At 40.1% G+C, this 27592-nt stretch overlaps 1 protein-coding gene and 1 long non-coding RNA gene across 3 annotated transcripts in view; one reads left to right on the top strand and one right to left on the bottom strand.

Moving 5' to 3' along the window:
* The first annotated feature begins 658 nt into the window (after positions 1 to 658).
* The window catches only part of LOC145342277 (uncharacterized), a 30687-nt gene continuing 3753 nt past the window's right edge, over positions 659 to 27592 (top strand). Inside the window, exon 1 of the long non-coding RNA XR_013886528.1 lies at positions 659 to 681. This is a non-coding gene — a long non-coding RNA (uncharacterized LOC145342277). The remainder of the gene's footprint in view (positions 682 to 27592) is intronic.
* Positions 16596 to 27592, bottom strand: part of znf711 (zinc finger protein 711) — a 35253-nt gene continuing 24256 nt past the window's right edge. For both annotated transcript variants that reach the window (XM_080187705.1, XM_080187706.1), the window contains 4 exons: positions 22525 to 22668; positions 20782 to 20919; positions 19614 to 19757; positions 16596 to 18943 (listed from right to left, as the gene is read on the bottom strand). In XM_080187705.1, the coding sequence (XP_080043831.1) occupies positions 17766 to 18943; positions 19614 to 19757; positions 20782 to 20919; positions 22525 to 22668 (1604 nt within the window). In that variant the 3' untranslated portion in view covers positions 16596 to 17765. The remainder of the gene's footprint in view (positions 18944 to 19613; positions 19758 to 20781; positions 20920 to 22524; positions 22669 to 27592) is intronic.

Genomic DNA, 27592 nt, shown 5'->3' with positions numbered 1-27592 from the left:
TACATTGCTGGGTATTTATAAACCACCCCAAATAATGAGGAGATGGTAGGATAGCAGATCTGACAGAAAATTTGAGAGATGGAAAGAACATAAGCGTAATAAGGGATTTTGATCACTCGAGTAGGTAGACTGAGTGAAAGAAAAGCGCAAAAGACATGGAGATGGAAGGTCTGTGATCAGCACAAGTGGATTAGGTAGGAGGTCTCATTGCACATTGGATGGAATCAGTGCCTCTGAACCAGAGACTCCAGGTTCCAGGTTCTAGAGACTCGGGACTTGATGGCCGAGGAAAGTGCACTCATAGCACAGAAAACAGGTTGAGTCTCAATCTGCAAAATCCTTCCAATACACGCCATTGGGAGGAAGTAAGAACAAGAGAGACTCTGGTCAGCATGCTTGATGTGGATTCGGGTACCCCTCAAGTTATAAACCTCTGGCAATACGCTAGCAACCTGTTCCAGGTAAAGCCTCACTATAGGCACAGATGAAAGTCCGCCTGGTGCATCACTAGATGCAGGAAGGGAAACAACAATAAGTATCTGGTAGACTGAAAGAAATGATTGATTAGCAAAGCAGTAAATGACCAATGGCAGACTTTCAAGTTAGAGAAAGCTCAGTTATAAACCAAATAAGTTATTTTTTCTTTGTTCATTCATGGGACTTCCTCAGCGATTTCAGAAGGTATGTAAGAGTGAACCACATTGCTGTGGGTTCAGAGTCACATTTTAAAGTTTATTTGTATAAGTAAGGCTTACATTAACACTGCAATGACGTTACTATGAAATTTCCCCAACTGCTATAGTCCGGTGCCTGTTCCAGCGATTGCACCTAACCAGCATGTGTTTCAGAATGTGGGAGGAAATCGGAGCACCCGGAGGAAACCCATGCAGACAAGGGGAGAACGTGCATAAATATATAAAAAATAAACTGATAGTTAAAAAGAATGATGAGGGTGATCCAAGGCATCAAGGAAACCTTTTTGTACTACACGGGTATGGCTGCAATTGTTTTCACAAAACAGGAAGGTGAAGTTAATGTAACAGAAGAAGGAGGGATTAAAGGTATTAGTCAGATGAAGAGAAAAAGTAAGGAGATGCTAAATAGTTTGGCATCATTCAAAGTTAACAGTCGCCAGGTCCAATTGGAATGTTGTCCAGTTGCTGGGACAACTAAGGGTGGAGACAGTACAAGTTCTGGCACAAACTTTCAATCTTTGTTGTATAAATGTCTGGAGTCAAAGGACTGGAAGGTTGCAAATATTACAATACTGTTCAAAAAATGCCAAGAGGGTTAATACTGGTAACTGCAGACAGAATGGTCAAACACAAGAGATTAGAAAACAGAAAAAAAGAGGATTTAAAAAAAATGGAAAACAGTAAAAAAAAGTTTAAGTTTTATTTAATAGTGTCACAAGTAGGTTTAGATTCACACTGCAATGAAGTTACTGTGAAAATTCCCTAGTTGCCACTCTCCAATGCCTGTTCGGGTATACTGAGGGAAAAGCTAACATGGCCAATGCACCTATCCAGCACATCTTTCAGACTGTGGGAGGAAACCGGAACACCCAGAGGAAACCCATGCAGATACAGGGAGAACGTGTCAACTTCACACAGACAGTGACCCAAGCCAGGAATCAAACGTAGGTCCCTGGCACTGTGAGGCAGCAGTGTTAATCACTGTGCCACCATGCAGGTGATAGGACCAAAGCTTTTGTTGTTTCTCTGAAAGTTTTGAACTTTTTAGAGTGCCACACTCTTCTTCTATTCAATATAAACATACCAATCATACATTAGTATCAGTGAGACATTAATGAAGCATTTTAGCTGAAGATAAGTCTATACATAGATCATATTCACTGGGGGATTAAATATGGTACATCTGACCTGTTGCTTGCTGACTGACCGCAAGTTTGGGACAAATGCATCACATCCTGTCGAGGTATGTAATGATTGACAGCAGTTTAAGATACAGTCCCTTAAAGTCCTTTAAAACATGTGACACAAAAGGCTGTGGAAAGTACAATTTCAAAGTTTGAAGGTGACAGAATATTTGGCAAATTGGGTAGTAGCTGACTTCAAATGCACTTAAATTGATGAAATGAGCAGACACAGATGCAATTTAATGCAGAAAAGTTAAAGTGATGCACTTTGGAAGGAACAACATGGAGAGGCAACATAAATGGTGCCCATTTGAGAGAGGTAGAAGAAGAGAAGCCAAGGGCTGCATATTAAAAAAAAAACGTTGCAGGTGGCAGGTGAGTTGATAAGGCATTAAGGAAAGTGGCACTAACCATGAATAAAACCAGGTCTCAGATGAAGTACAGTGGGCATAATTATGGTACCACATTTTGAAAAAGATACTGAGGCACTGCAGAGGATGTAAGAAGGCTTAGCAAGGTTGAGGGTGTTCTGTCAGAGAGTGTGATTGTGCGCCTTTTGAGATTAAAAGTTAATGGAAGATCTAATAAAAATATTCCTTAATTATGAAAGGTTCTGATAGAACAAGAAGCAACTGGGTTGGCAACCAAGGTCATCACTTTAAAATGTTTGGCAAAAGAACTGGAGGTGAGATGAGAATTCTTTTTCCACAACTAGGGTAGTTGAGCCCTAGAAAGCCAGACTAAATGAAAAGTTAGTAGAAGCAGATTCCATAAGAAACAGACATGTACTTGAAGAGGGATAACTTACAGGATTATAGGGAAAAGATTGTGGCATGGAAATGAATTAGCTAGCTTTTGGCAAAAGCTAGCACAAGCAAGATAGACAACGGCCTTTTCAATGATCCCAGTGAGATGGAAGAAGACATAACAAAATGTTAGTCCAATTGTACTGCTACTTACTTTATTTTAGTGCCATTGGAAGCAGCATTGACAGTTGGTTGTTATTGTGGCACTCATCTTCTCCTTAGCTTTTCCATGTTTGTCACACATCTTTTGGTGCAAGCATCTCCTACAGATGAAATTACAAACCTACAAGAGAAGGAATTTCAACTAATTTTATAAGAACATAAGAAATAGGAGCAGGAGTAGGCCATCTAGCCCTTCGAGCCTGCCCCACCATTCAATAAGATCATGGCTGATCTGTCGTGGCTCAGTTCCGCCCTCTCCCCATAACCCTTAATCCCCTCACGTATCAAAAACCCATCAACCCGCGTCTTAAAAATATTTAGCGAGGCAGCCTCCACCACTTCAACGGGCAGAGAATTCCAGAGATTCACCACCCTTTGAGTGAAGAAGTTCCTCCTCAACTCCATTCTAAACCGCCCCCCCTTTATCTTGAGGCTGTGCCCCCTAGTCCTACTGTCCTTTCTGAGCGGGAGGAGTCTCTCCACCTCTATCCTATCCATCTCATTCATCACCTTATACATCTCAATGAGATCTCCCCTCATTCTTCTAAACTCTAACGAGTACAAGCCTAGTTTATTCAGCCTCTCCTCATAGCTCAACCCCCTCAACTCCGGTATCAGCCTAGTAAACCTCCTCTGCACTCCCTCCAAGGCCAAAATATCCTTGCGTAAGTACGGCAACCAAAACTGCACACAGTACTCCAGCTGCGGCCTCACCAATGCCCTATACAGTTGCAGCAAGACCTCCCTACTTTTATATTCAATCCCCCTCGCTACGAAGGCCAGCATCCCATTAGCCTTCCTGACCACCTGCTGCACCTGCAGGCTGGGTTTTTGCGACTCATGCACAAGGACCCCGAGGTCCCTCTGCACCGTCGCCTGCTGCAGTTTTTCGCCAGTAAGAAATAGTCCTTCCTACCATTATTCCTACCAAAGTGGACTACCTCGCACTTGCCAACATTAAATTCCATTTGCCAGTTCCTGGCCCATTCGCCCAGCCTATCTAGATCCTTCTGCAGACTCTCCACACCCTCCGCGCAATTTGCCATTCCACCAATCTTGGTGTCATCAGCAAATTTCGACACCATACACTCGGTTCCCTCCTCCAGATCATCTATATAAATGGTAAATGCCCTTAAATAACAAGTTGGAGAGTCAGGAACAATAAATTAAAGTCCCAAGCGAAACAGAACAAAAACATCCCACATTATTTGTGGCCACTACAAGTTTAGCATTTGAAACTCGGTGAAGTTTCTCAAATTTCAGGGACAAAAGGGTGAGCATAAAATGCCATAAAAATGGAAAACTGTGCTCACTCACTGAGAAAAATGCTGTTCATATTGATTGCTCATCCAAATATATCTATCCAATACCTCAGCTAGGCAGCTTCTCAAATTGACTTCCATAACATGAATGTTTGGATCAATTGAAACTCTCCCCAAATGCAGGAAAAAATTCAATTTACATCTGTTCTAAATACTCAACTAATTCTGAGTTCTTATGACAATAACCGATGGTTGTCTTAAGGCAATACCACACACTGATATTTTCCAATATCATATTCTAATGTTTTAATGAGACCTTCCAACACGTGGAGGAGTATATGATCTTTTTTAACCAGTTCCCTCCACCCTGTGGCAAGTACAAATATTGCACTGCCTGTGTTTAACACATTTCTACAATTTACACCAACGTACAACTCCTTTGAAGGACAGATCTAATAAGCATCTACTTGTGTTGAAGTATAATTTTAACCTCAATGCCTCTCACCAGATGAAGAATATACTGAGGAAATTCAAATTAAATGTTTTTTAAACAAAATACAACATTTCTGTGCTATATATTCTTTGTAATTGTGTTTTAAACTATGCAGTGCTGATGGCTATTTTTTATCCTGGTATGAAAATATGTAGGGATTGGTGCTATAATATTACAAGTTCTTACCGTAAGAATTTGTAATTGTTAGGAGACCGTGAAAATAAAACAAAGTAACTGTTTAACTGAGACTTCTTGGTTATCTATGTCAATGGAATGATTGAATAATGCAAGAATGTGAATGTGAAATGAATAGGTCTCTCAGAGCCACTGAAACAGTGTTTAAAGGGACATTCACCAAGGTTACATTCCTGATAACCGGTTGGTGAAGGAAGAATCCAAAGCCAATCTTCACTCAGAACTTTCAGGGTGACATATTTTAACTACATATCTCCTGACTCCACTCAATTCTTCCAATCTCAGTAAGTGTGTCTTCAAATGTGCGCAATGTCCCCTCTACCTGTATGAATTTAACTTCAGTTGAGAAGGTTGTCGCAAATCATTGCAAAGGGTCTGTGTGGTATGAATTGTCAAGAGGTCTCCAGCTTGGAAACCAAGTCTTTCTTGAACTTTCTGTTAGCTTTACTTACCTATAGAAAACTCCTTCTGCTAATCTTAGGTACTATTAAGTTACTATTTTTGGGGGGATAAAGGAAGACTTAGCACACAAAGACCATCTGCCTCAAAAGCCAGCATGAGCAGCAGCTGAGTCTATTAGGAAGAAGCAGGTAAAGGAAGCAGCTCAAAAGTTATACCCAACCCCAAGGGTGTCTACATCAAGATCACTTCCTTGGATATATCTGGAGTGCTGTATCAGGACACTCTGGGTGGGTCATTGTAAACATTTGTAATCTTGTGCCGGACCAAGGGAATTTGTTTTTCCAGTAGTTCTCATAATCCAACAGCTCTCATAGCACACTGCTGCATTAAATAGATCACTGACATCTTGTTCACCAGGGCTGAAGGATCCATCATCATCTCCACTGGCTTCATCAGTCAGCAAGAGAGGACCTCTCTTGTAACAGTGGCTGACTTCCCTCGTATCCCTGGTACTATTAACAGCACATGGGGGTTTGTCATCAGAGCACATGAATACTATTCAAAAGTAGAAAACAGCTGCAACTCCATTAACATCTGGCTAGTCTGGGTAGCTGAAATAGAATCAAATACAAGACTTATCCAAAGAACCCAAGTCGCTGTAATGATTAGATACGCAACTGGATGGCACAGTAATTAACACTGCTGCCTCACAGCGCCTGGACCCGAGTTCAATTCTCACCTTGGGTGACTGAGTGGAGTTTGCACGTTCTCCCCATGTCTATGTGGCTTTCCTCTGGTGCTCCTGTTTCCTCCCACACTCCAAAGATGTGCAGGTTAGGAGGAATGGCAATGCTAAATTGGCCCTTCATGCCAGGGAGACTAGCAGTGTAAATACGTGGGGTTAAGGGGGAAAGGCCTGAATGGGATTGTTGTCAGTGCTCGAGAGGCCAAATGGCCTCCTTCTGCACTTTATGGATTCTATTTTTCTAAGCGCACTGTGGCACAGTGGTTAGCACTGCTGCCTCACAGCACCGGAGACCAGCTTGGGTCACTGTCTGTCTGGAGTTTGTACATTCTCCAGGTCTGTTGGGCTTCCTCTGGGTGCTCCGGTTTCCTCCCACATTCTGAAAGACATGCTGGTTATGTGCTGGAGTGTGGCAATTAGGAGAATTTCACAGTAACTTCATTGCAGTGTTAATGTAAGCCTTACTTGTGACAAATAAATAAACTAAATTAAAATGAACTGTCTCCCAGCAATGTGCTAGGATGCTGGCAGGGCTACAAGTGGCACACTTTCAGAAGGTGGCTCATGCCACCTGAACAGCACAGGTAAAGTTCATCGGTTTGATAAGCCAGTACACTATAGAGCTGCTAATGCCAATCTTCAGGTGTCTAGCAGATCTGGAGTTCCCAAATACGTGTCCCACAAAAACATCTCCCTCATCACTACTGCATATTGCACAGTGTTACCATACAGAAAGACAGCATTTGGAATGCTCAAACTCAGAGGGAAGTGGTACAATGGTTATAGGTTATGAACACTATAGTTTATTAGGAATAATTACAACACTAGCATAGAACAATCTCAGGCCTGATGTGGCAGTCAGATGCAGAATAGCACTTCCTAAACTTTGCAACCCTGGAATTATTCCATTAAGAATTTTTCCACTAAATAGATGTCACCCTTTTGACTTTTCTGCACAAGATTACCAATTTAATATCAAATTCTGTCACACCATGGCAAATTTTCTATTGTTGGTTCACCCCTACCATGAACCGATTATGACTGCCCAAAATTCATTCCATTTAAGATTCTTACAGGCAGTAGAGAGGTTAGTGCATGTCAGAAAGAAGCATTTAATTGACACATCAAGGACAGCTGCACTGCACAACTCTTCACAAATACATATGCCTGACAAGCTTAAGACAAAATTTATTAGGAGAGATATTTCCATTACTCGTTTTTCATTCATGGTGTCAGATTAGCTGATAAGCTGTAATGCTCAGTAGTTTATAGAATATATGATTATGCCAGGAGCTTTGCACCCAACAAATTGATAAAAGTTATTGTGTTCAGCAACATTGAGAATTAGGGCATAACATTATAAGACATCTGATTTTGCAGTTATACAATCTGGTTCATATTTCCTGCTCATAATTTATTAAACTATGTATCTAACCTTTCAAGTTACTAAAAAAAATCATGCAGGTCATTGATGTTCAAAAGGAACATTGCCCTAACCCGTTATATATGGCTCCAAATTACCCACCCTTCTTTGTTCAGAGGACACAAAAAAGATGCCAAGTGAAAGAAAAAAGCAAGAGGCAAAAGGACGAACTTTTACTATCCCTAGAGAGAAAGGAATGGGAAAACAAATGGAACATGAGGATGACAAGTTCCCTAGGCCTGATGCAAAGATAGTGGACACAATGGCTTTTATCTTCCAAAATTCCTAGATTCTGGAAAGGTGGATTTGAAAATTGCAAATGTAGCACCTTTGTTCAGAAAGGAGGGAGACAGAAAGCAGGAAGATTTTAAGTCAGTTAGCTTAATGTGCCATTGGTAAAACAAAATGCCAGAGTCCATTGTTAGATACATAGTGTTATGATTTTCTAAATGTCCTGCTACCATTAGGCAGAGTCAGCATAGTCTTGTGAACAGTCTAAGTTTTAAGTTTATTTATTAGTTTCACAAGGAGGCTTACACTAACACCACAGTGAAGTTTCTGTGAAAAATCCCCTATGCGCCACACTCTGGTGCCTGCTAATGTATACCAAGAGAGAATTTAGCATGGCCAATGCACCTAACCAGTACATTCTTTGAACCATGGGAGAAAACCGGAGCACCCGGAGGAAACTCACGCTGACACGGGGAGAACGTGCAAACCCACACAGTGACCCAAGCTGGGAATCGAATCTGGGCACTTGGCACTGTGAAGTAGAAGTGCCAACCACTGGAAAATAACTTTGGACAAACTTGAGAATGCAATCAGCTAAATAAATAAATGGGGAACCAGTAGATGTAGTGCACCCGATTTCCAGAAAGTATTTGATCAGATGCAAAAGGAAAGGTTACTATATAATGTAGGATGTTGTGGTAATATATTAGCATGAATGGAGGACTGTCTACCTAACGAAAGAAAGGACAGGATTGTCCAGCTGCACTCGCCCCAATGTCAGAAAATCCAACCCGAAGTCAACGGACCTTTGTAACATATAAGATCGCAAGGGGGCTTGATAGGGGTGTTTCTTCTCATAGGGGAATCTAGAACTAAGAACAGTTTAAAGAGGTCTCTCATTTAAGGCAGAGATTAGGAGTTTCTTTGAGGGTCATTAATGTTTGGAATTCTCTTGAATATATACAATGACCCAACCTCAGCTGCTCATACAGTGAGCAGCTGAGGCTGGGTCATTGTATATATTCAAGGCTGTCAGATTTTTGATTCTTAAGTGTGTCAAGGGTTATGGTGACAGACAGGAAAGTGGAGTTAAGGCCATAATTAGATTGACTCTGGTCCTATTGAATGGCAGAGCAGGTGAGAGGCTGGATGGCTTACTCCTACTGCTATTCTTATGCTCTTTGATTCAGCTGGCAACAAGTAAGGTTGACTGTTACAAGAAGTAAGTTTTACCAATTTGTTTATCTCCAAGAAGTCTGACTTAGATAAATACTAAGGGGAAGAGTTTTGCATGTTTAAAGTGAATTTCAATCTAGAAGAAAGGACATGCTTGAAGGTAAGTTATACAATAGCTTGCACTTATCTATCGCTCAAGTCTCTTCATTGAGGTACAATCAAAGAAATAAAAGATAGGAAGAGGAGTGATGAGAAACTAAAAGATTAATCGAAGGAGTTTTAAGGAGGATTTTAAAGGAAGCAAGAAAGGCTTGAGATGCAGCCTCGGCAACTGAATGTAGACAATTTATGGAGGAACAAAGAGGCTGGAACATACAAGAGACAAGAGTCAATGGAACGGTACTTCTGAGCAGGGGATTGTAGAACTGGAGGTGCTAACCGAGTCAAGTTGGGATGAAACCAAGAAGGCATTGAAACAGGATTAGAATTTTAAATGAGGCATTTTGGGATAAGGGGCCAGTATAGCTTAGTGAGCACAGGAGTGATGGTTAAGCATGACTTGATATGGGATAGGATACAAGCAGCAAAGATTTGGAGTGCGAATAAGGGAGACTGGAAATTGGGAGATTAATCAAATGAGCACTAGAACAGTCAAGTACAGAGACAACAAAGTAATAAAGTGATACAATACAGTATTCCTTCAAAATAACATTATTATACTACAACCACAGATGGACAATCCTATTGTTTCATATATTAAGCACTTTTGCCAAAGTTGAGGGATCCTGTGGGATGCTTGGAAAAAATATGGATATGTAACCACCTTCCAAATTCTGGATGTTTTTCACTGTTCACCCAAAAGATGAATGAAGTCGAATTCCACTTAGCACAACTAAAACAGATAAATACATTGCATTGAAACAGTGAATGGAACATTTTGGGGAAAAGTTGTGACAGGAACTAAGCTCTAAGTTTAGATACATGACACTGGCCTCAAAGAGCTAAGAAAATGAATTCTGAATGAGAGCGAGTATTTAAATACAAATTTGGTGAGAGCAGGAATGAGGTGCAAAGGAAGATGGAGAATCTAAGTAAACAGAGACAACTGTAAATATAGATAGTTAATTTATCCCCTTATGCTTAGCTAATTACTAAGTAGAGAACATCAACATTAAAGGGATTGAAATTCTACAAAGTAAAAATCTTGCCTGTGTAAATAACATTTAGGCTTAAGGAATGCAAAAGCATACATCATATTAGCTTGACTTTTAAGGGAATGATGATATAGCTGAGAACCTCCTGTGACTATGTGGGAAAACCAGGAAATTGTGTGTCCTGGATAACCATGTGTGCAGGAAGTGCCACTGGCTGCTTGAGTTCCATTTTTCTAAGCTTGGCGATTGGGTAGAGTCACTGCAGGTCATATAGGAGGCCGAGACCTTCCTAGCCTGCATGTTGCAGACAGTGCTCATCTCAAAGCCATAGAGCTTTCAGTGGGGATAGTAAATGGGTAGTCATTTAGCAGGGTGGGAATCCTCCAGGAATATGGCATTTACAAACTGGTTCAGTATTGAACGATGAGGGCGAGGGTTTTGGGGGGAATTAAAAAAGCAGGTATAAAGTGTCAAAATGCAGTGGCTGTTTAATAGTCAGGGGATAGATAGCTGATTATGCATTACCAATGTGAATCTCTTAAAATATATTCCCTCTCTGGTGACAGGTTAAAGGATATCACAGAACAGATGCAAAACATTTTTTTGGGACAGCTGGTTTGGGGGAAGTCATGGTGGGGATTGAGAACGTGCAGTAGAAAATCATGTTGCAAAGCCTAAATAATAGGACAACAAGATTTGTCCAGATGTGTTGACGGTAGGAACCTGAATAGCTGCTTTCCAAAATCAAAGTCATGGAGAGAGAAACCAGAGGACAAAAAAAACTGACCCAAAGAAAAAGGAAACAAAATGAGCAAGTGAGCACAATATAAATTTGTTGAACTTGATGTTTTGTCAGGAAAGCTGTAAAATGCCTTATAGAAGGAAGAGATGCTGTTCCTCAATATTGCTTTGAGCTTCATTGGAACACTGCAGCAGACATAAGACAAAGGTCAGTGGGAGTAAAGTAGGGAACTAAAACGACAGGTAACTGGAAGCTCAAGATGATGCGTATAGACTAAACAGAGGTGTTCCGCAAAGTGGTCTCACAGTCTGCATTTGGTCTCCTCAATATGGAGACCACATTGTGGACAACAAATACAACATTCTAAGTTAAAAGTACAAGTTTTCCATCAAAAAAATAGAATCTCTAGCGCAGAAAAAGGCCATTCGGTCTGCACTGATTCTCCAAAACAGCATTTTACCCTGTCCTTTCCCCATAACCCCGCATTTTTAACGTGGCAAATCCGCCTAACCTGAACATCTTATTTCTTGGAATAGCGTTTGGGGCCTTAGACAATAAGAGAAGGTAAAAGGAGTCGTATTGAAGCTCCTATGCTTGCATGAAAAGTTGGCAAAAAAAAATGAAAACAGGCATTGCAAGTATGGGATGCTGAGGAGAGGGCCAAGGTATCACAAAGGGAACAGTATTTTGTGAAAGCTGAATGGGAAGGGGAAGGTGATGGTGGCATTATACTGGAGGTTGCGGGTCTATTGAATACAGAGGTTCTGTCAACCATACTGTGGCAGGGAGTGGGGGGCAATCCTCCCTGGAGGAAATGGAAGACACAATGAAGCATTAGTTTGAAAGATCACATGATCTGAACCAATGTGAAGAAGATGGAGAAACTTGGAAAATGGAATAGAGTCCCTACAGGATGCAGGGTATGAGAAAGTATAGTCAAGGTGGTAGCTAAATTAAAATGCCCCAAACGATGAAGAAAGCATTAAAGACTGGCTTAATTTATCCAAGCATGTTGAACAAATTTCTGACAGTCTGGTGTGAAACCCTGGTTCGCTGTGGTTTTGAATAATACCAGAGGATTGGAGAAAAGCAAATATGGTCTCCTTATTCAAAAAGGGGATTCAAGTCAAATCTGAAGAACCATAGACCAGTCTAATCTCCACAATGGACAGATAAGGGAAAATACAGTAAGAGGTACTATAAATAAACAGGTAGACATCTAAGGGATACCCAAAAAAATCTAGAAAGCAGACTTGTTTGATGAATTTGATCCAACTTTTTAAAATAGCTGTCTATACTGTTGAATCAAGGAGTGCTAATGAAATGTATCTATTTGAATTTAAGTCTTTGAAGGTGCTGCAGTGGGAAATTAAGTTTGTGTTGTGGGGTTGAAATGGAAAGACAGGTAACAAACTAACAGGCCATAAACAAAGCCAAGTTTTGAATGAAGTAGTGGCTTCTCAATGGGAATGCTTAAAAATAGGAGCCTCAGGTTTCAATGTTAGGTTCCCTTCTGTTCAGAATATTCATTAATGATTGAGATAGGCATTGACAGCACTGTAATTACAATTGCTGATGACACCAAACTGTGTAGCACGCAGGAGCCAAGAAATTGACTATAGACAGCAGATGAGTTTTGTTACACTGGGAAAGTCCAAAATTATTTTCAATAGAGAAACATGTCCTATTACACACCTAGGTGCATTTAACACAAACGGGAAATGTTACGTGCAGTTAGTTAAGAGAGGAAGAAAGATGTGTTTATTCGCAACATTCTTCTATTAAGTGGATTCCTGGGCTATATTGCCTAGGTCATACATATCAAAACTAGGACCATAGTAATAGGATTATATAATAATAGAATCCCTACAGTGCAGGAGGCGGCTATTCGGCCCATCAAGCCTGCACCAACAACAATCCCACCCAAGCACTATCCCTGTTAATCCCACATAGTTACTCTGCTAATCCCCCTGACATTAAGGACCCAATTTCACCATCACGTTGCACCCATTTTCGGGTATAAAAACTTGGTAAAGTCAGTTGTAAGGCGAGTAATGCAATCTGTGTGTGCCCACCTCTGCACCAGTTCCCCTTTACCAAGGGCTGAAAATGGCTGTGATCAGGACTGCGCCTGAAAAGGACATAATGGCCATTTAAATTCATTAGAATGCATTTAAATTGACTTAATTGGCTGCACGCCCAACTTAACCAGCACTTCCCCCTTTACCACTGCATTCACCTATCCAGATTCGGCACAAAACAAAGCTACTCCTCAAAAGTCTGATTTGGGCGCTTCAGTTACTGAGGAGCTAAGTGCTGAGCATCCGGTGGCTTTCCGCTTGAGATCAGTTGGGAGTGTGGGAAGGGGGTTCATCCGCAGCCACTGTGCCTGAAATTGATGGGGATGGGGAAGGAGAAGGGTCCACTGCCACTCTGGCTGAGATCAGTGGGAAGGGGGGGGGGTGTCCGCTGCCACTCTGCCTGAAATCGATGGGGGTGGGGTGGGGGGGTGGTGGTGAGGTGGGCTGCGATCGGTCTGGGTAGCAGAGGGGGAGGCATTATTCGGCCCAGAAGCAAAATGGCAGGGGAGTCACATTCTATATCTTTTTCTGCGCATGTGCAGTTGGAAGCTCGGATCGGAGCTGCAGCGTTTTGGGTGCATTAAGCCCTACCCCCGGGATTGTGCAGCACAATTCAGAATTGCTGATACTTTTGCAGGCACAATACATATTGGGGCCCCTCAGAACAGGTTTAAAAGTCAGATCTGAAACACTCCCAGTTTCAAGTCCACCCAGCACCTAGGATCAAAATGGTAAAATAGGGTCCTAAGTGTCAATTTAGCAAAGTCAAATCAACCTAACCTGCACATCTTTCAGACTGGGAGGAAACGAACACCCAGAGGAAACCCATATAGACACGGGAAGATCGTGCAAACTCCACAGTGACCTGAGACTGGAATTGAATCCGGATTCCTGAAACTGAGGCAGTATTGCTACCAACTGTGCTGTCCTGCTCTGAAGAGGAATCATATGGACGTGAAATGTTAACCGTTTCTCTGTTCTCAGATGCTGCCAGACCTTCTGAGTTTTTCCAGCATTATTTGTTTTTATTTCAGATTTCCAGCATCCACACTATTTTGTTGTCATGTTATTATATATTCCTTTAGCAAAACACAATTTACTTTTGTCTCCCTACCTGAGGAAGGATTATTTGAATTTGAAGGCAGTGAGAATGACAACAAAGACACCTTGCCTGAGGTAGTGATAGACTTGACACTTCGTACTTCAGGCAGATATTTCGATTACTAAAGGCAAGGACAATGTGTTTGCATTGATGAGGATAGGTAGACTTAGGGGCCACCCACATAAACTGAAGCCAGGGTGGACCCTATACCTGGAAGCTTCACTGTTCTAAGAGAGTGATCAACACGTAGAACAGGATTCTAAAGGAGGCATAGAAAACCTATATTATACAACGCTTCAGAAAGGAGCAGATAGCATTTCATAAAAATTAGGTTATCACAGCACGAGGAAATTATATTGGATAGTAATTGATGGGTTCATGACTGCACTCTTGCCAACCCAAACCCAGGGATTACCTAATCATAAAAGGCCAGAGCATTATTTTTAAACAAGAGCTTGCAAATTACCTATTTCTTCTCTGTCCCAGGTGATTGGAGAAATTCAGTACACAGTGATGAAATTAGCACGGATGTAGGGAACCGTGGTGCACTAAAAGAGTTGAGTCGATGGTTAAAAAGAATAAGGAGGCTTATGTTCGGATGAGATTGGAGGGCTCAGATAGTGCACTAGAAAGCTTTAGATTGGCTAGGAGGGAGTTGAAGAGTGAGTTGAGAAGGGCTAAAAGAGGACATGAGAAGACTTTGGCTGATAGGATTAAGGGGAATCCTAAGGCGTTCTATAGGTATGTCAAGAACAGAAGGTTGGTCAGGGCAAGATTAGGGCCAGTTACAGACAGCAGGGGGAAGTTGTGTGTGGAACCGGAGGAGATTGGAGAAGTATTGAACCAATATTTCTCTTCGGTGTTCACGCAGGGGGACATGAATATAGCTGAGGAGGACATTGGGTTGCAGGGGTGTAAAATAGACAGTATTACGGTTGATAAAGAGGATCTGCTGGAAATTCTTGAGGGGCTGAAAATAGATAAGTCCCCTGGTCCGGATGGGATCTACCCTAGGATTCTCTGGGAGGCTAGAGAGGTGATTGCAGAGCCTCTGGCTCAGATCTTCAGGTCGTCATTGGTCTCTGGTGTAGTCCCGGAGGATTGGAGGATAGCGAATGTTGTCCCATTGTTTAAGAAGGGGAACAGAGACTTTGCCGGGAATTATAGACCGGTGAGTCTTACTTCTGTTGTGGGCAAGGTTTTAGAAAAAATTATTAGGGATAGGATTTATAGTTATTTGGAGTGTAATGAATTGATTAGAATTAGTCAGCATGGTTTTGTAGCGGGTAGGTCGTGCCTTACTAACCTTATTGAGTTTTTTGAGAAGGTGACCAAAGAGGTGGATGGGGGCAAGGCGGTTGACGTGGTATACATGGATTTTAGTAAGGCGTTCGATAAGGTTCACCATGGTAGGCTTCTGCAGAAAATGCAGATGTATGGGATTGTGGGTAATCTAGGAAGTTGGATCAGGAATTGGCTATCAGATAGGAGACAGAGGGTGGTGGTGGATGGTAAATATTCATCATGGAGTACAGTTACGAGTGGTGTGCCTCAGGGATCTGTTTTGGGGCCACTGTTGTTTGTAATTTTTATTAATGATCTGGATGAGGGTATAGTTGGGTGGATTAGTAAATTTGCTGATGACACCAAAATTGGAGGTGTGGTAGATTGTGAGGAAGGGTGTCATAGTCTGCAGGGAGACTTAGATAGGTTGCAGAGCTGGGCCGAGAGGTGGCGGATGGAATTTAATGCGGAGAAGTGTGAGGTAATTCACTTTGGTAGGAGCAACAGATGTGTCGAGTATAGGGCTAACGGGAGGACTTTGAATAGTGTGGATGAACAGAGGGATCTAGGTGTGTGTGTACATAGATCCCTGAAAGTTGGGAATCAAGTAGATAAGGTTGTTAAGAAGGCGTACGGTGTCTTGGCGTTTATTGGTAGGGGGATTGAATTTAGGAGTCGCAGTGTAATGTTGCAACTGTACACTACTCTAGTGCGGCCACACTTGGAGTACTGTGTGCAGTTCTGGTCCCCGCATTACAAGAAGGATGTGGAGGCGTTGGAGAGGGTGCAGAGGAGGTTTACTAGGATGTTGCCTGGTATGGTGGGGAGGTCCTATGAGGAGAGACTGAGGGATTTAGGGTTGTTTTCGTTGGAAAGAAGGCGGCTAAGAGGGGATCTTATTGAAACATATAAGATGATTAGAGGTTTAGATAGGGTGGATAGTGATAGCCTTTTTCCTCGGATGGAGAAAGCTAGCACGAGGGGGCATGGCTTTAAATTAAGGGGGGGTAGCTACAGGACGGATGTCAGGGGTAGGTTCTTTACCCAGCGGGTGGTGAGGGATTGGAATGCCCTGCCTGCTGCAGTTGTAAATGCGTCTAGTTTGGGGGCGTTTAAGAGATCTCTGGATAGGTTTATGGACGAAAAGGGATTGGTATAGGCTAGTGGGTCATTGTTTTTGTAACTGGTCGGCGCAACATCGTGGGCCGAAGGGCCTGTTCTGCGCTGTAATGTTCTATGTTCTATGTTCTATGTGGATCAGCATAAATGAAATCTAAAATATTTTATCTGTGCAGGAACTCTACTTAGTTCATAGGAATTTAATTTTTTTTCAGTGCAGCCGACAGGACTTCAATAAATTAACAGCAAGGCAAAACCACCATTTGGAAAGCCTTTGTCCAAACCACAATGTGATCGGGCTGCCTGGACATGTGGAATTGCCCAAGAAATAACTTACAGTGCAACAGATGCAGTTTTATTGATATACTCATCACATTAAGAACATTTAGAAATAGTAATCCCACAGAACAGTGACAAAAGATCTCTTATTTTACAGAGTGTACAACCTTTACAGCCACATGAAACACAAGTGTTTTATTTTAATCTAAGAGGCATTGCTAAATTAACATTCTGAATTTTGGAAATAGAACATTTTGAATTCTCGAGCAACTGATTCTCATCTGGTGCAAAACAAAAATTGACAACATTTGAAAAAACACAAAAACTACCACAACACAATGAATAAAGTTAAAAATTCACAAAGTGAACAACCATTTAATGTGTGAGCAGTAACCAGCTAAGAAACTATATCCATCATACCACTTCTTGTACATTATATGCATAACAATGTCAAAACAAGATCTGTATCCATTAAATAAGCCCTGAACCAACTTGCTTGATTCATAATGTACTCCCTACATTATGTAACTTGCAGACCAAACGTATTTGAAAAGGGATGCACTGAATCACCACATATGCCCTATAATAAAAAGCAGTCCAACTCTCAGCAGTGTGGCACTAATTCACACTGGTTACATTGAGCTATACTTGCTTTAATATTAAAATGCAAGTCTGTAACAAGCTGTAGCAACTGTAAGGAGTGAATCAAAAGAAGTTCCATTTCATCTATTGAATCACTCTTTTCTTGAAGCTTTTGGAAAGAGGCTACTTGTCACAAATCACTATTGATTGGGGTTTATTTTTGATAAAAAGTTAAAAACAGATTTTTTAAACATCTGTTCTACGAACCAGATATTCACCAGGATTAACAATAAAATGGAAACAATTTTGAAGGGTCTAATTGCGGGTTTTATAGCGTAGCTGTAGAATACAATATTTTGCAACTGCATGTGAATTAAACGCGAGTCACCTGAAACTGTTAAGACAGAGAACTTGCTGAATGGCTTCGCAATTATGGCAACCTCGGAATATTACTAGTCAGCTTTTGTAAAGAAACCAAAACATTTGTACAATTGACTCCTCTTCCCAACTCTCATACCTTTTAAAAACTTATAATACAAAGAATGAAAGGTAGGTTGAGAAACAACATTCAAGTTGAGACCAGGAGAAACAGTTAACGAGCCGTGCCAATTAAGTTATTACGTTTTGTGTAAAATATTTTCCTGTACGTCACATTATAGCCTCTTTATGATGCCGCATTATATGCTGATTCTTTTCTGATGGTCTACGGAAACCTTTTTTGCAAAACTCGCATCGGTGAGGGTAGTCCTTTGTATGAATAGATATTACATGACGCTTGAAACCTGAAGCATCAGTAGTGCTATATTCGCAATATTCACACTGGTAAACTTTCTTTCCACTGTGTGTCTTCATGTGCTTTTTAAGCTCACTTTGCTGTCGAAACTCTCTCTTGCACCTTTTGCATTTAAAAGGAAGGTCCTTGGTATGGACTGAAAGAATATGGCGGCTAAGTATAAAAGGATCTGCAATTTTGAAATCACAGTGCCTGCACTGATGAAGCTTTTTACCTTTGTGAGTTGACATATGTTTCTTCAGCTCTGATGGACGATGAAATCCCTTATCGCACACCTCACATTTGTGTGGAAATTCCTTGGTGTGTACAGATATTATATGGCGTTTAAGGTCACTAGAGTTAGAGCTTCTGTGGTCGCAATGTGGGCACTGATGGGTCCTATGTGCCTGAAATAAAGTGGCATGCTTTTGCAAATCTTTGTCATCCAAAAATGTTTGAGGACAATGGTCACATTTGTATGGCAGCTCGTTGCTGTGCTTAGTTTTCACATGGGTCTTCAGATTAGAAGCATCAGCTGATCTGTATTCGCAGTATTGACAGTGGTATGGTTTTTCCCCTGTGTGAGTTCGCATGTGTTTCTTGAGTTCTGATGGATGACGGAATCCCTTCCCGCATTCCACACAGATGTGCGGGAAATTCTTGCTGTGCACTGCCAACAGATGGCGATTGAGAAGACCCTGTTCAGCTGTCTCATAATCACAAAATTTACACTTATGCATTTTGGTTTCTTTTTCCCTAGTGACCAGTTTATGAGCAGTCAGGGCTCCTGCCTGAATGAACCTTTTTCCGTACTCATTATACTCGTATGTTTTCTCTCCTTTGTTAATGAGTTTGTGACTCTCTAAATGATTATGAAAACTTGCTTTTTTATTTGTTGTATAGTCACAGTCTGTGCACTGATACTTCTTCTTAGTGGTCTGCTCAGGATGGTTCTTCATGTGCCTTTTCAAGAAACCCCTGGATTTAAACTTCTTCCCACAGATGTGACATGGATATACAGTTATAGGCTGTCCATCAGGACCTATGATGACAGCTTCAAAACAAGAAAAAAATTGTGTAAACTTCCTTAAAATTCATGTTTTACAATTTTAAAAATACAACTTCACTCTCATGGTTAAGCTGAAATATCTGCTAGGATTCTAAGGTCTTTAAATTTGACTTTTAAATAAACATCTGGAAATAAATCTAGCTTTTAAGTAGGCTGGCTGACGGTCTCCCTTAACCACACAGCTTGTGATCACTTCTCATTTTGCTGCGTAAAGAGGAAGCACCCCTTCACACCCAGAAGGTGGGTCTCAGAGAAAGTCTCAATGTCTGTCAAAGGTGTTGAGAAAGATCTGATGGAAATGTAGCTGGCGCACAAGAAAATGCAAGGGCTGGGGGTGGGAGGGGGGGGCGGTGGGATAATGCTAACTGTATCATGCATTATGGATATCTAACATTTAATCACAGCCAACATCTTAATTTTTTCCACCGAAAAATATTTGCACTCAGTGTACTTCCTGGGCTGCACTTAGGATAGTGGAAATCAGGATGGATTTAAGTGTGTCCTATTTAACAAACTATGTTAAGTCTGATGAATAAATACTGTTTTTTGATATTGTGCAATCTGCTTTGAAACATTCTTTCTCATTGAAATTTGATGGAAAAATTTTACTCCTGCTTCTAGTGCCACAAAATTCCCAGTGAGCAGATGCACTTACCTGTATGCCACTGTCTGCCTTCACCCCTCCTCTTCTTTCTTGCTTTTTGCTTTAGCGCTCTGGTAGTGCTTGTGCTATCACTTATTTGTAGGAACTGACTTGAAGTGCCATTCTTATTTTCTATCTTTGCTTCAAAATTGTTACCTTGAGGAAAACAGCATATTTTAAAAAATATGACTTGCCTGACCATTATCAATAAAAGTTTGAATTTAAACAAATACTTGGCAGTTAACTCTTCCCTGGTGCATTGTTCATGGTAGCGCATCTACTAATCTCTTATGCAGTATAAGGTACTTTTCCCATTGAGATTTGGTATTGTGAATATGTCCTGTTTGACTGTAAGATGAAAAACTTGAACGTGTATTATTTCTAGCCATACTAATCCCAAGTAAATCTCAACTTGTGCTGAAACAAATTTGCCAATTATATGCCTACTGTGAAAGTTTATTAAAGTCCTCTTTCGATTTGTTACAATCCTCAACATTAATTGTCCAGCTCCCAAATTTAATGTAATCATGGATATAGGAATTGTTGTTTTGATTCCAAAATCTAAATCCTTGTAAGTTGTAAACAAAGTGGTCCCAGCATTGATTCTTTTGGAACCTGACTTCACAACTGCTGCCACTCCAAATAGCTGCCCTCCACATCTAATCTCAGATTTTAGTTTTGCATACAGCTAGCCATGCAACCTGGTCTGTCTCTTGACTCCACATGTTCTGACTGTATTCGTCAGTTATATGGCATTTTGAAAACCTAAAGAAATTAACATTTACTCATTACCCTTGTGTATTCATTGTGTTGCCTGCCTCGCCAAAATACTCAATGAGGTTAGTTAAGAAAATTTCCCCTTTTGAAATCCAATGTGACTCTTCATTTTTATATTTTAGATCTCAAAATTTCATATTTTCTTTTGTAGAGATTTCTTTATTTTACTTACCATTGATGTTAAGCTGACTGACCTACAGTTGCCTGAGCATGTCTGTCTCCCCTAAGTGAAGGTATAATGTGAGCTACACCATGTTCTAACAGATTATTAAATGTGTGGAATAGAGAGACCCCACTACCTCTTCTCCACATACTTTTAGGATGTCTGGATGTGCATCTGATAAAAAGTTTTACCTTAATTTTGGAAAGAAGTGTCAAATCACAAAGTCTGCCAATTTCTTACCATATGCAGCAGCCCAGGCAACAGGTACAAAGGCTTTATTGATGCCGGAATCCTCAATCTGTGTCTCGTGCACCGTTGTTGCCTCCTCATCTCCAACAATGACCTCCATGTAAACTTCATCAGCAATATCAGCACAATCTGAATAATGTATAAATAGTACTTTAGTCAAAATTGATTAAGGTTTTCCAGTTTTTAAACAGTTAATTGAAAAAAACCAAACCTACAGATTTAGATGAAAATATTACATATTGCTCCCTTAAAATCTAGTAAAATTAGCCCAACTGCAAAGTTTAAAACAGGCAAATCTATCAACAGAAAGCACATTGGTGAGCACTGGAAGATGATACTTTGGCTGTAGCTTTTGTAAATGCAGTCAGGGTCTGTAAAGAAAGCTCTTCATTACACTGGCGTATTTGACACCATCGTAGGTTTGAAGTAGTATTGAAGTGCACTGTTCTCATCAATTTCCTAACTCTTAGGTTAATATTTAAGAAATATGTGTTACTGTGCCTTTCCCTGGAGTCAATGTAACTGTACATTTACATCAGTTAAGTTGCCAGATACTCTGAAGAAATACAAGTTATTGTGCTTCTGTCATTAATGCATTATATCTCACACTTAGTCCTATTGTGTTGTCCTTTCACAAATTCAATGTGCTGGCAGAACCCAAGTATACTATTATGCAATTTTCTCTTTTCTGAAATTAGAATTGAGGAGGATCCAATGATGATAAAACACAAAACAATTCATTATAAATGGTACATATACAGGAAAAGAGTTCTTTAAAGGTTTAAGCAATATTAAGAAAGTGGATAGGACATTTAAAAATAGCCGAGTAATAATCGAGACTGTGTCTGCATGTTTTGCAAAATGTCCCTTCTGCCAAAATTTTAAAATCTGTCCTAGGGCTTTAATCCCATTTTCGATCTCTTCAAAATAGTTGGCATGTTTGTGCTCTCACAACTCCTTTTGTTATTATTCTCTATCCATTAAAGCTATCTGCCATGCACCAGTTATGATGAAAGTGTCTGCCCGAAACATCATTACTTTTTTCAGATACTAACATAATTGCACTGAATTTACAGATTCACAATTTATTTTACCTTCTGTAAAATCAGTGTCAAATTAATCCAGAGGGCGATAATTAGTTTACACAAACTGGTATAAACTCCAAAAAAATTAGATATTTCTCATAGAGGAGTCTAAAGTTCAGAAGGACAACTTAAAAATGTAGTTCAGAAATTTATCTCAATCCAAAGCAATAATCAGTTATAATGGAGCAAATCTGACAAAAAAAATACTTTCTAAATCATCAACATAATTTTTTGCATATTAATTTTCTAAAATACTTGTATTAAATTGAAATTTATGAAGTGACACAGCAAGTCAGCCATTTAGCTTGATGGTGTACCAGAAAAATGAACTCTAGAAAATGTAGACACTTTTTCCAACTAGTACAATCTTTGTTGTTACAATTTTGTAGTTAAAATATTTCTTCAAATTCTAATGTTTACTGACTTGTACTTGTTTAAAAAGTCTCAGGTTGGACTAAAGACCTAGCTAATAAGTTTACGATATTCCATGCAAGAGCAAATGTCACTTCTTTCTGAAAAATGACTCAAGTAAGTCTACAAATCGGTTATCTATCAGTTTGTAACAGAGCTAAGTTCATTATTTCTAAATAAGACAAAGTTCGCCTTTGAGTGAGCACTTAAAAAGGAAACCGTACATAGAATTTCTTACTAATGTCATCTTCCTGAGTTGGATCTTTGACTGCCATGTAAACCATCTTTTCCCGAGACATTCTACCAACATTTCCTTGTTCAAGAACTCCAGTTATGGTATGGCCATTCTGATAATCATTTTCTGTAATAACTTCAGTTTCTCCTTCAAATAAGAAAACAATCAGACTTTAAAGAAAAACTCAAATCAACTTGCTTTAACTGCAGAAAATTCTGAAAACAACTCAGAAGGTTAGGCAGCATCTGTGCAGAAGGAGTGAAACTGAGTAAGGGTTCTGGTGAATCATATACCCAAAATATTCACTTCTCACTCTGCACAGATGCTGCTGAACCTGCTGAGCTTTTTTCCTACCATTTTCTATTTTTATTTCAGATTTCCAGCATCCACTCTATTCAGTTTTTTCTTCAATTGATCTGTTGTCAGAGATAATAACCACCTAGGTGCCAAAAAATGAGCTATTTGATTGACTGGAAAACCTGGAAGCCATTCTTCAGTTCCAAATTACATACTTCAATTCCCGAGATTCTCGTATGTGCATAAACCACCTAGATATGAAGTCCACATTTCAAAAAAGTCACAGTTTATGTAAATAAATGGTTTAAAGACTACTTGTCAGGCAACCACAATAAAATACCTGCTCATCAATACACTGGTACAAGGTTCAAAATAACATTAGTTTAATTTTACTTGCATTAATTATTTAAGCTTCAGCACAACTTGTTAGTGGAGCTAGTCAAATAATGGAAAAAAATGCAATGTTATTTTTCTTTAGAATTGGTAGGGCTGTTAAAGTCAGATTACACATTTCAAAACATAGTATTTGTTTTAATTTATTCTTCACATTCTACTGGTACACAAGCCAAAATTACCCTTCTTTGCAAGAAACGTTCACAGTTCATTACAAGACTACTGCTAGTGAAACCTATCAAACTGTTGTCACGGTCTTTAGTTGTTTTGATCACAGATGTTTGGCAATATAAATTTATCTGAGGGAACCCAGAATGAGAACTTCATTTAAAAGAGTTAAGTCAATAACAATTTTCAACCAAATGATGACAGTGATAAACATATCATACAAGGCTCAATCTCACATTATCATACAATATTACACCCTGTCAAATGAATTTTTAACTATCACCCTGAACTGCATTAGGACAAACCAATTCACAAAATGGACTCTAAATTGTATTGAGGCTTTTCTAGAGGAGACAAGCTAGATAAGCTGGATAAGGAGTATAAGGGTCCCCTCAGGTGCAGATAAGGATCTAAATTTTGTGGTAAGAATAAGTGAGGCTAGCTGTTTTCACTTTTATTATGGAGTTAATCAGACAGCAAGTTCAAGTTCAAATTAAATGTGGAAATCAGGAAATTGCTGCTCAGTTTATCCTGCCACAGGTTTTGCCACCTTGCTGAGAGTCTCAGTATTCAAACAAATGTCAGGCGTGAAAGTATGCTATGTGCCCACTAGTTTCCCACTAAACATTTCAGAAAAAGTTATTAGATCTCTCAACCAAATACAAGTGGATTTTAGCTGCACGGCACATCTTAATTAGTACAGTGTTCCTGCCATTTAAGTTACTTTTTCACGTGTGGAGTTCACTCAGTTTTTGAGTGATGTTGGAGATTAAAAATTCTAAATTAAAATTAAAAAACTTTAATTTTGTTCTCTTATTGCTCTTTACTTCACTTTCTCTATGTGATTTAACAATGCATTAAATATTTCAACTTGCACCATCTGGTTTAGAATTTCCGACCTTGCCTTTGGCCAGGATTCTCGGTCCCGCTGTAGTGGAGAGAGATTTGGCTAAGTGCCAAATTCTCCGTTCTCGTTGGTAGCCCTGGAGGGACATGAGATTGCAGAATTCCAGCCTATAATCAAGGATTAGTAAGGATTTTTCAATCTAATTAGCTAAGCAGAAACACTGTTACTTAGCCTGTTTACAAGGTTCTAGATCTCCTGCAGAGGGTACTGCACTGCTTGAACTGATTACTAGCACAGTATGGGGAAATACAAATAATGTTTGTTCACTGCTGTATGCAATATCTGGGCCATAGTGTTATTACTGTCTACCTGTGTGAACAGTCTGTAAGTCTGTGGGCTGAAAACATCTTCCCATACTCCACTGGGAGGCAATTTAACACACATCCAAAACAGTGTTGGTTAAAAACTTCATTTGCATAATGCACATATCCGTCATTTTTACAGCAGTGGGCTGCATGCTGTGTTTTATCCTATTGTCAAAAAGTGAAACAGTTTATTGCAATATTCAAATGAGTTCCCCAAAGCACAGCTCGGAACCTGGTTTGAATTTAACACTTGCTTTCTGGATTTCTTAGGGCTCAGAAAATCCATCTAAATGGAGGTAGCAACAGCCAGATTAATCAGCTTTTCAACCAGAAGTGCTCTCCTTTTCGCTATAACCAGTGAACTCCCTCCTCCAGGCCCCACAATCTTAATCTTGGGCATTATGCCCTCCAATCTAGCACCCATTTGTGGTCCGACTGTGCCATAAGTCCCATATCTTTGGGAAAACCCCATGTGCCTCGTAGTGTTGAGTCATCTTTAATCTTTTCCAACTGCTAGGGGCTGAGACCAATGACCCTTGACTATAACCTTTCAAGTCCAGGGTTTCCTACCAGACAGGCAGCCAGCCCGTTATTCCAGGTGGGAAATGAAATTAAAGAACATAATGAGGCTCTGCCATAACATTTACCAGCACCACCACCTTGCTTGGATTTTTGGTTCCCCTTCAATCACACCCTCCCCCACATCTACAAATATCAGGACCAATGTAACTGCAAATTGAGGCATTTTCCATAACTTTAAGAGAAAGTGATGTCTTTTATTTAGTCACATTTACTTTGCAATGCTGCTTCAGAGAGGAAACATATATTATTAGGAGGTAACAAAATGGGATTCAAATAACTTTTTTCTGATTGACTCAGGTAGCAAAGCTAAACAAGTACTGTTGGTTCTTCTGTGGATTCACTTTTGGCAGTTTGCTAGTGTTTTATAACTTTGTTGGTCTATATGGTCTTTTCCTCAGCATTGAGGAACATATACAGCTAGGATGCTAAAGTCATGAATGTGCCATTGTAGTGATTATGGCTAATTTGTAGCAATGGAAATGTGAACCTTTTTATACTTTGTGCTTATTTCTTCAGTATATATTTTGTATGAGCTGGTAGATTAAGTGATAATTTCAGATGTGTGACCTGAGTCGTTACCTGTGTGAAATGAATTAAATCACGGTGACAAGGCATCAGGAAATAGTGGCATGAATTGAGACTGTGAATTGGAAAAGTTAAGCATGCACAGATGTCTGAACTATGCTTTTAAATGTATAGTTCATTGGACCCTGGTGATATAGGGGTATTGATTTGGTAAAACGTTTGGTAAAACGTTATAAAGGAAGAAGTTAATGATGGATTGTTTAGGTGTTGAGGATATTTTGTTCCAATTGTGACCACAGGTCTGTGACTATTGACAAGTGAAATAGCAAGATCAAAGCACAATGGCAATGTTAGAACACAACATGACACCTGGCTGCAGAAGAGAAAAAAGAATTTAGTTGAAGAGAATGGTTGTAAGGATTTCAAGAAGACACAAGCAATGAAGAGAGAAAAGGCATTCTGAGCCATCTGTGCCCCCATCAAGATGGGAAGCAAGAACTATCTAAACTAGAGCATCAATGCCTGTATGTAATAAATTACTCTGATACGAATACATCAGGTTCCTCAGTTTCAAAAAATTATTGCCTGGTCTCCGAATCTCTTGGTGCAGTTAATTTACAGTTGCTAAACCCATGCTGCATCTAAAAGGTACAATCTGGCATAAAAAAAGAAACAAGAACAGAAAATGCAAGAAAATCTCAGCAGGTCTGACAGCAGCTGTGGATAGAGAATAGAGCCAATGGTTTGAGACTGAATGATCCGTTGTCAGAGCTAAAGATAAAGAAAATAGGATGAGATTTATACTGTTAAGGTTGAGTGGGTTAGATATTGGGGGGTTGTGTTATTGACCTAGATGTCATAGACAAAAGGACAACTGGAATGTGAATGGTGGTTATGAAGGCTGAGAATGGCGCTAATAGCATCCATCAAGAGATCGGAATGTGTAATTGATAGAACAAAAGATAAAGTGAAAAGTGAGGACAAGGAGTTGCTGAGCCTCACATTGCTACATTATTGAACTAATGTACAGTTTGGCAAAATTCCCAAGGTATGGTTCCCTTTGTCCTTGCTTTTCACCCCACCAGCTTCTGCATTCAAAGATCTTCCTACATTTCCGCCAACTCCAGTATGATGCCACCATCAAACACATCTTCCCTTCAATGCCCCGTCAACCTTTCGCAGGGATCTTTCTCTCTGGAACACCTGCGTCCACTCTTTTATCACACTCAACATCTCACCTGCCTCCCATGGCACCTTTGCATGCAAGTATAGAAGGTGCAACATCTGCCCCTTTGCCTCCTCCCTGCTGACCACCTTAGGGCCTAAACACTCTTTATAGGTGAAGCAGCACTTCACGTGCACCTCCTTCAATCTGGTCTACTGCATTCACTGCTCCCAACGCTGTCTGCTCTACATGAGGCAGACAAAAGGCACACTGGGTGATCGCTTTGCTGAACACCTTCGGTCCATCCTCAAACAGGACCCAGACCATTTCTATCCACCTTGCTCCTTTGTTCACATGTCTGTCCTTGGCTTGTTGCAATGTTCCAGTGAAGCCCAAGTCTGGTGAATATAATCCTAACCGACTTAGTCTCTCCTCAAATGGCAGACCTACCATCCCAAGAACCAGCCTAGTAAATCAAGACAGTAATCCCTCTAATAGCAAGGGCATCTTTCCTCAAAGACACCAAAACTGCAAACAATACACCAGGTATGGCCTCACTGATGCACTACAGAATTGCAGCAAAACATCCCAATTCCTAAGCACAAATCCTCTCGCTTTTAAGGCCAACATACCATTTGCCTTCTTTACTGCCTACTGTACCTGCGTGCTTACTTTCAGCTACTGATGCACGAAGATACCAAGGTCTTGCTGAGTATATGCCTATCTCAA

Source organism: Carcharhinus amblyrhynchos, chromosome 4, assembly GCF_965287045.1.
Source record: "Carcharhinus amblyrhynchos chromosome 4, sCarAmb.v2.hapA, whole genome shotgun sequence".
NCBI classification, from domain to species: domain Eukaryota; kingdom Metazoa; phylum Chordata; class Chondrichthyes; order Carcharhiniformes; family Carcharhinidae; genus Carcharhinus; species Carcharhinus amblyrhynchos.
Note: the sequence above shows the minus strand (reverse complement) of the source record. Positions and strands in the feature narration are given on the sequence as shown.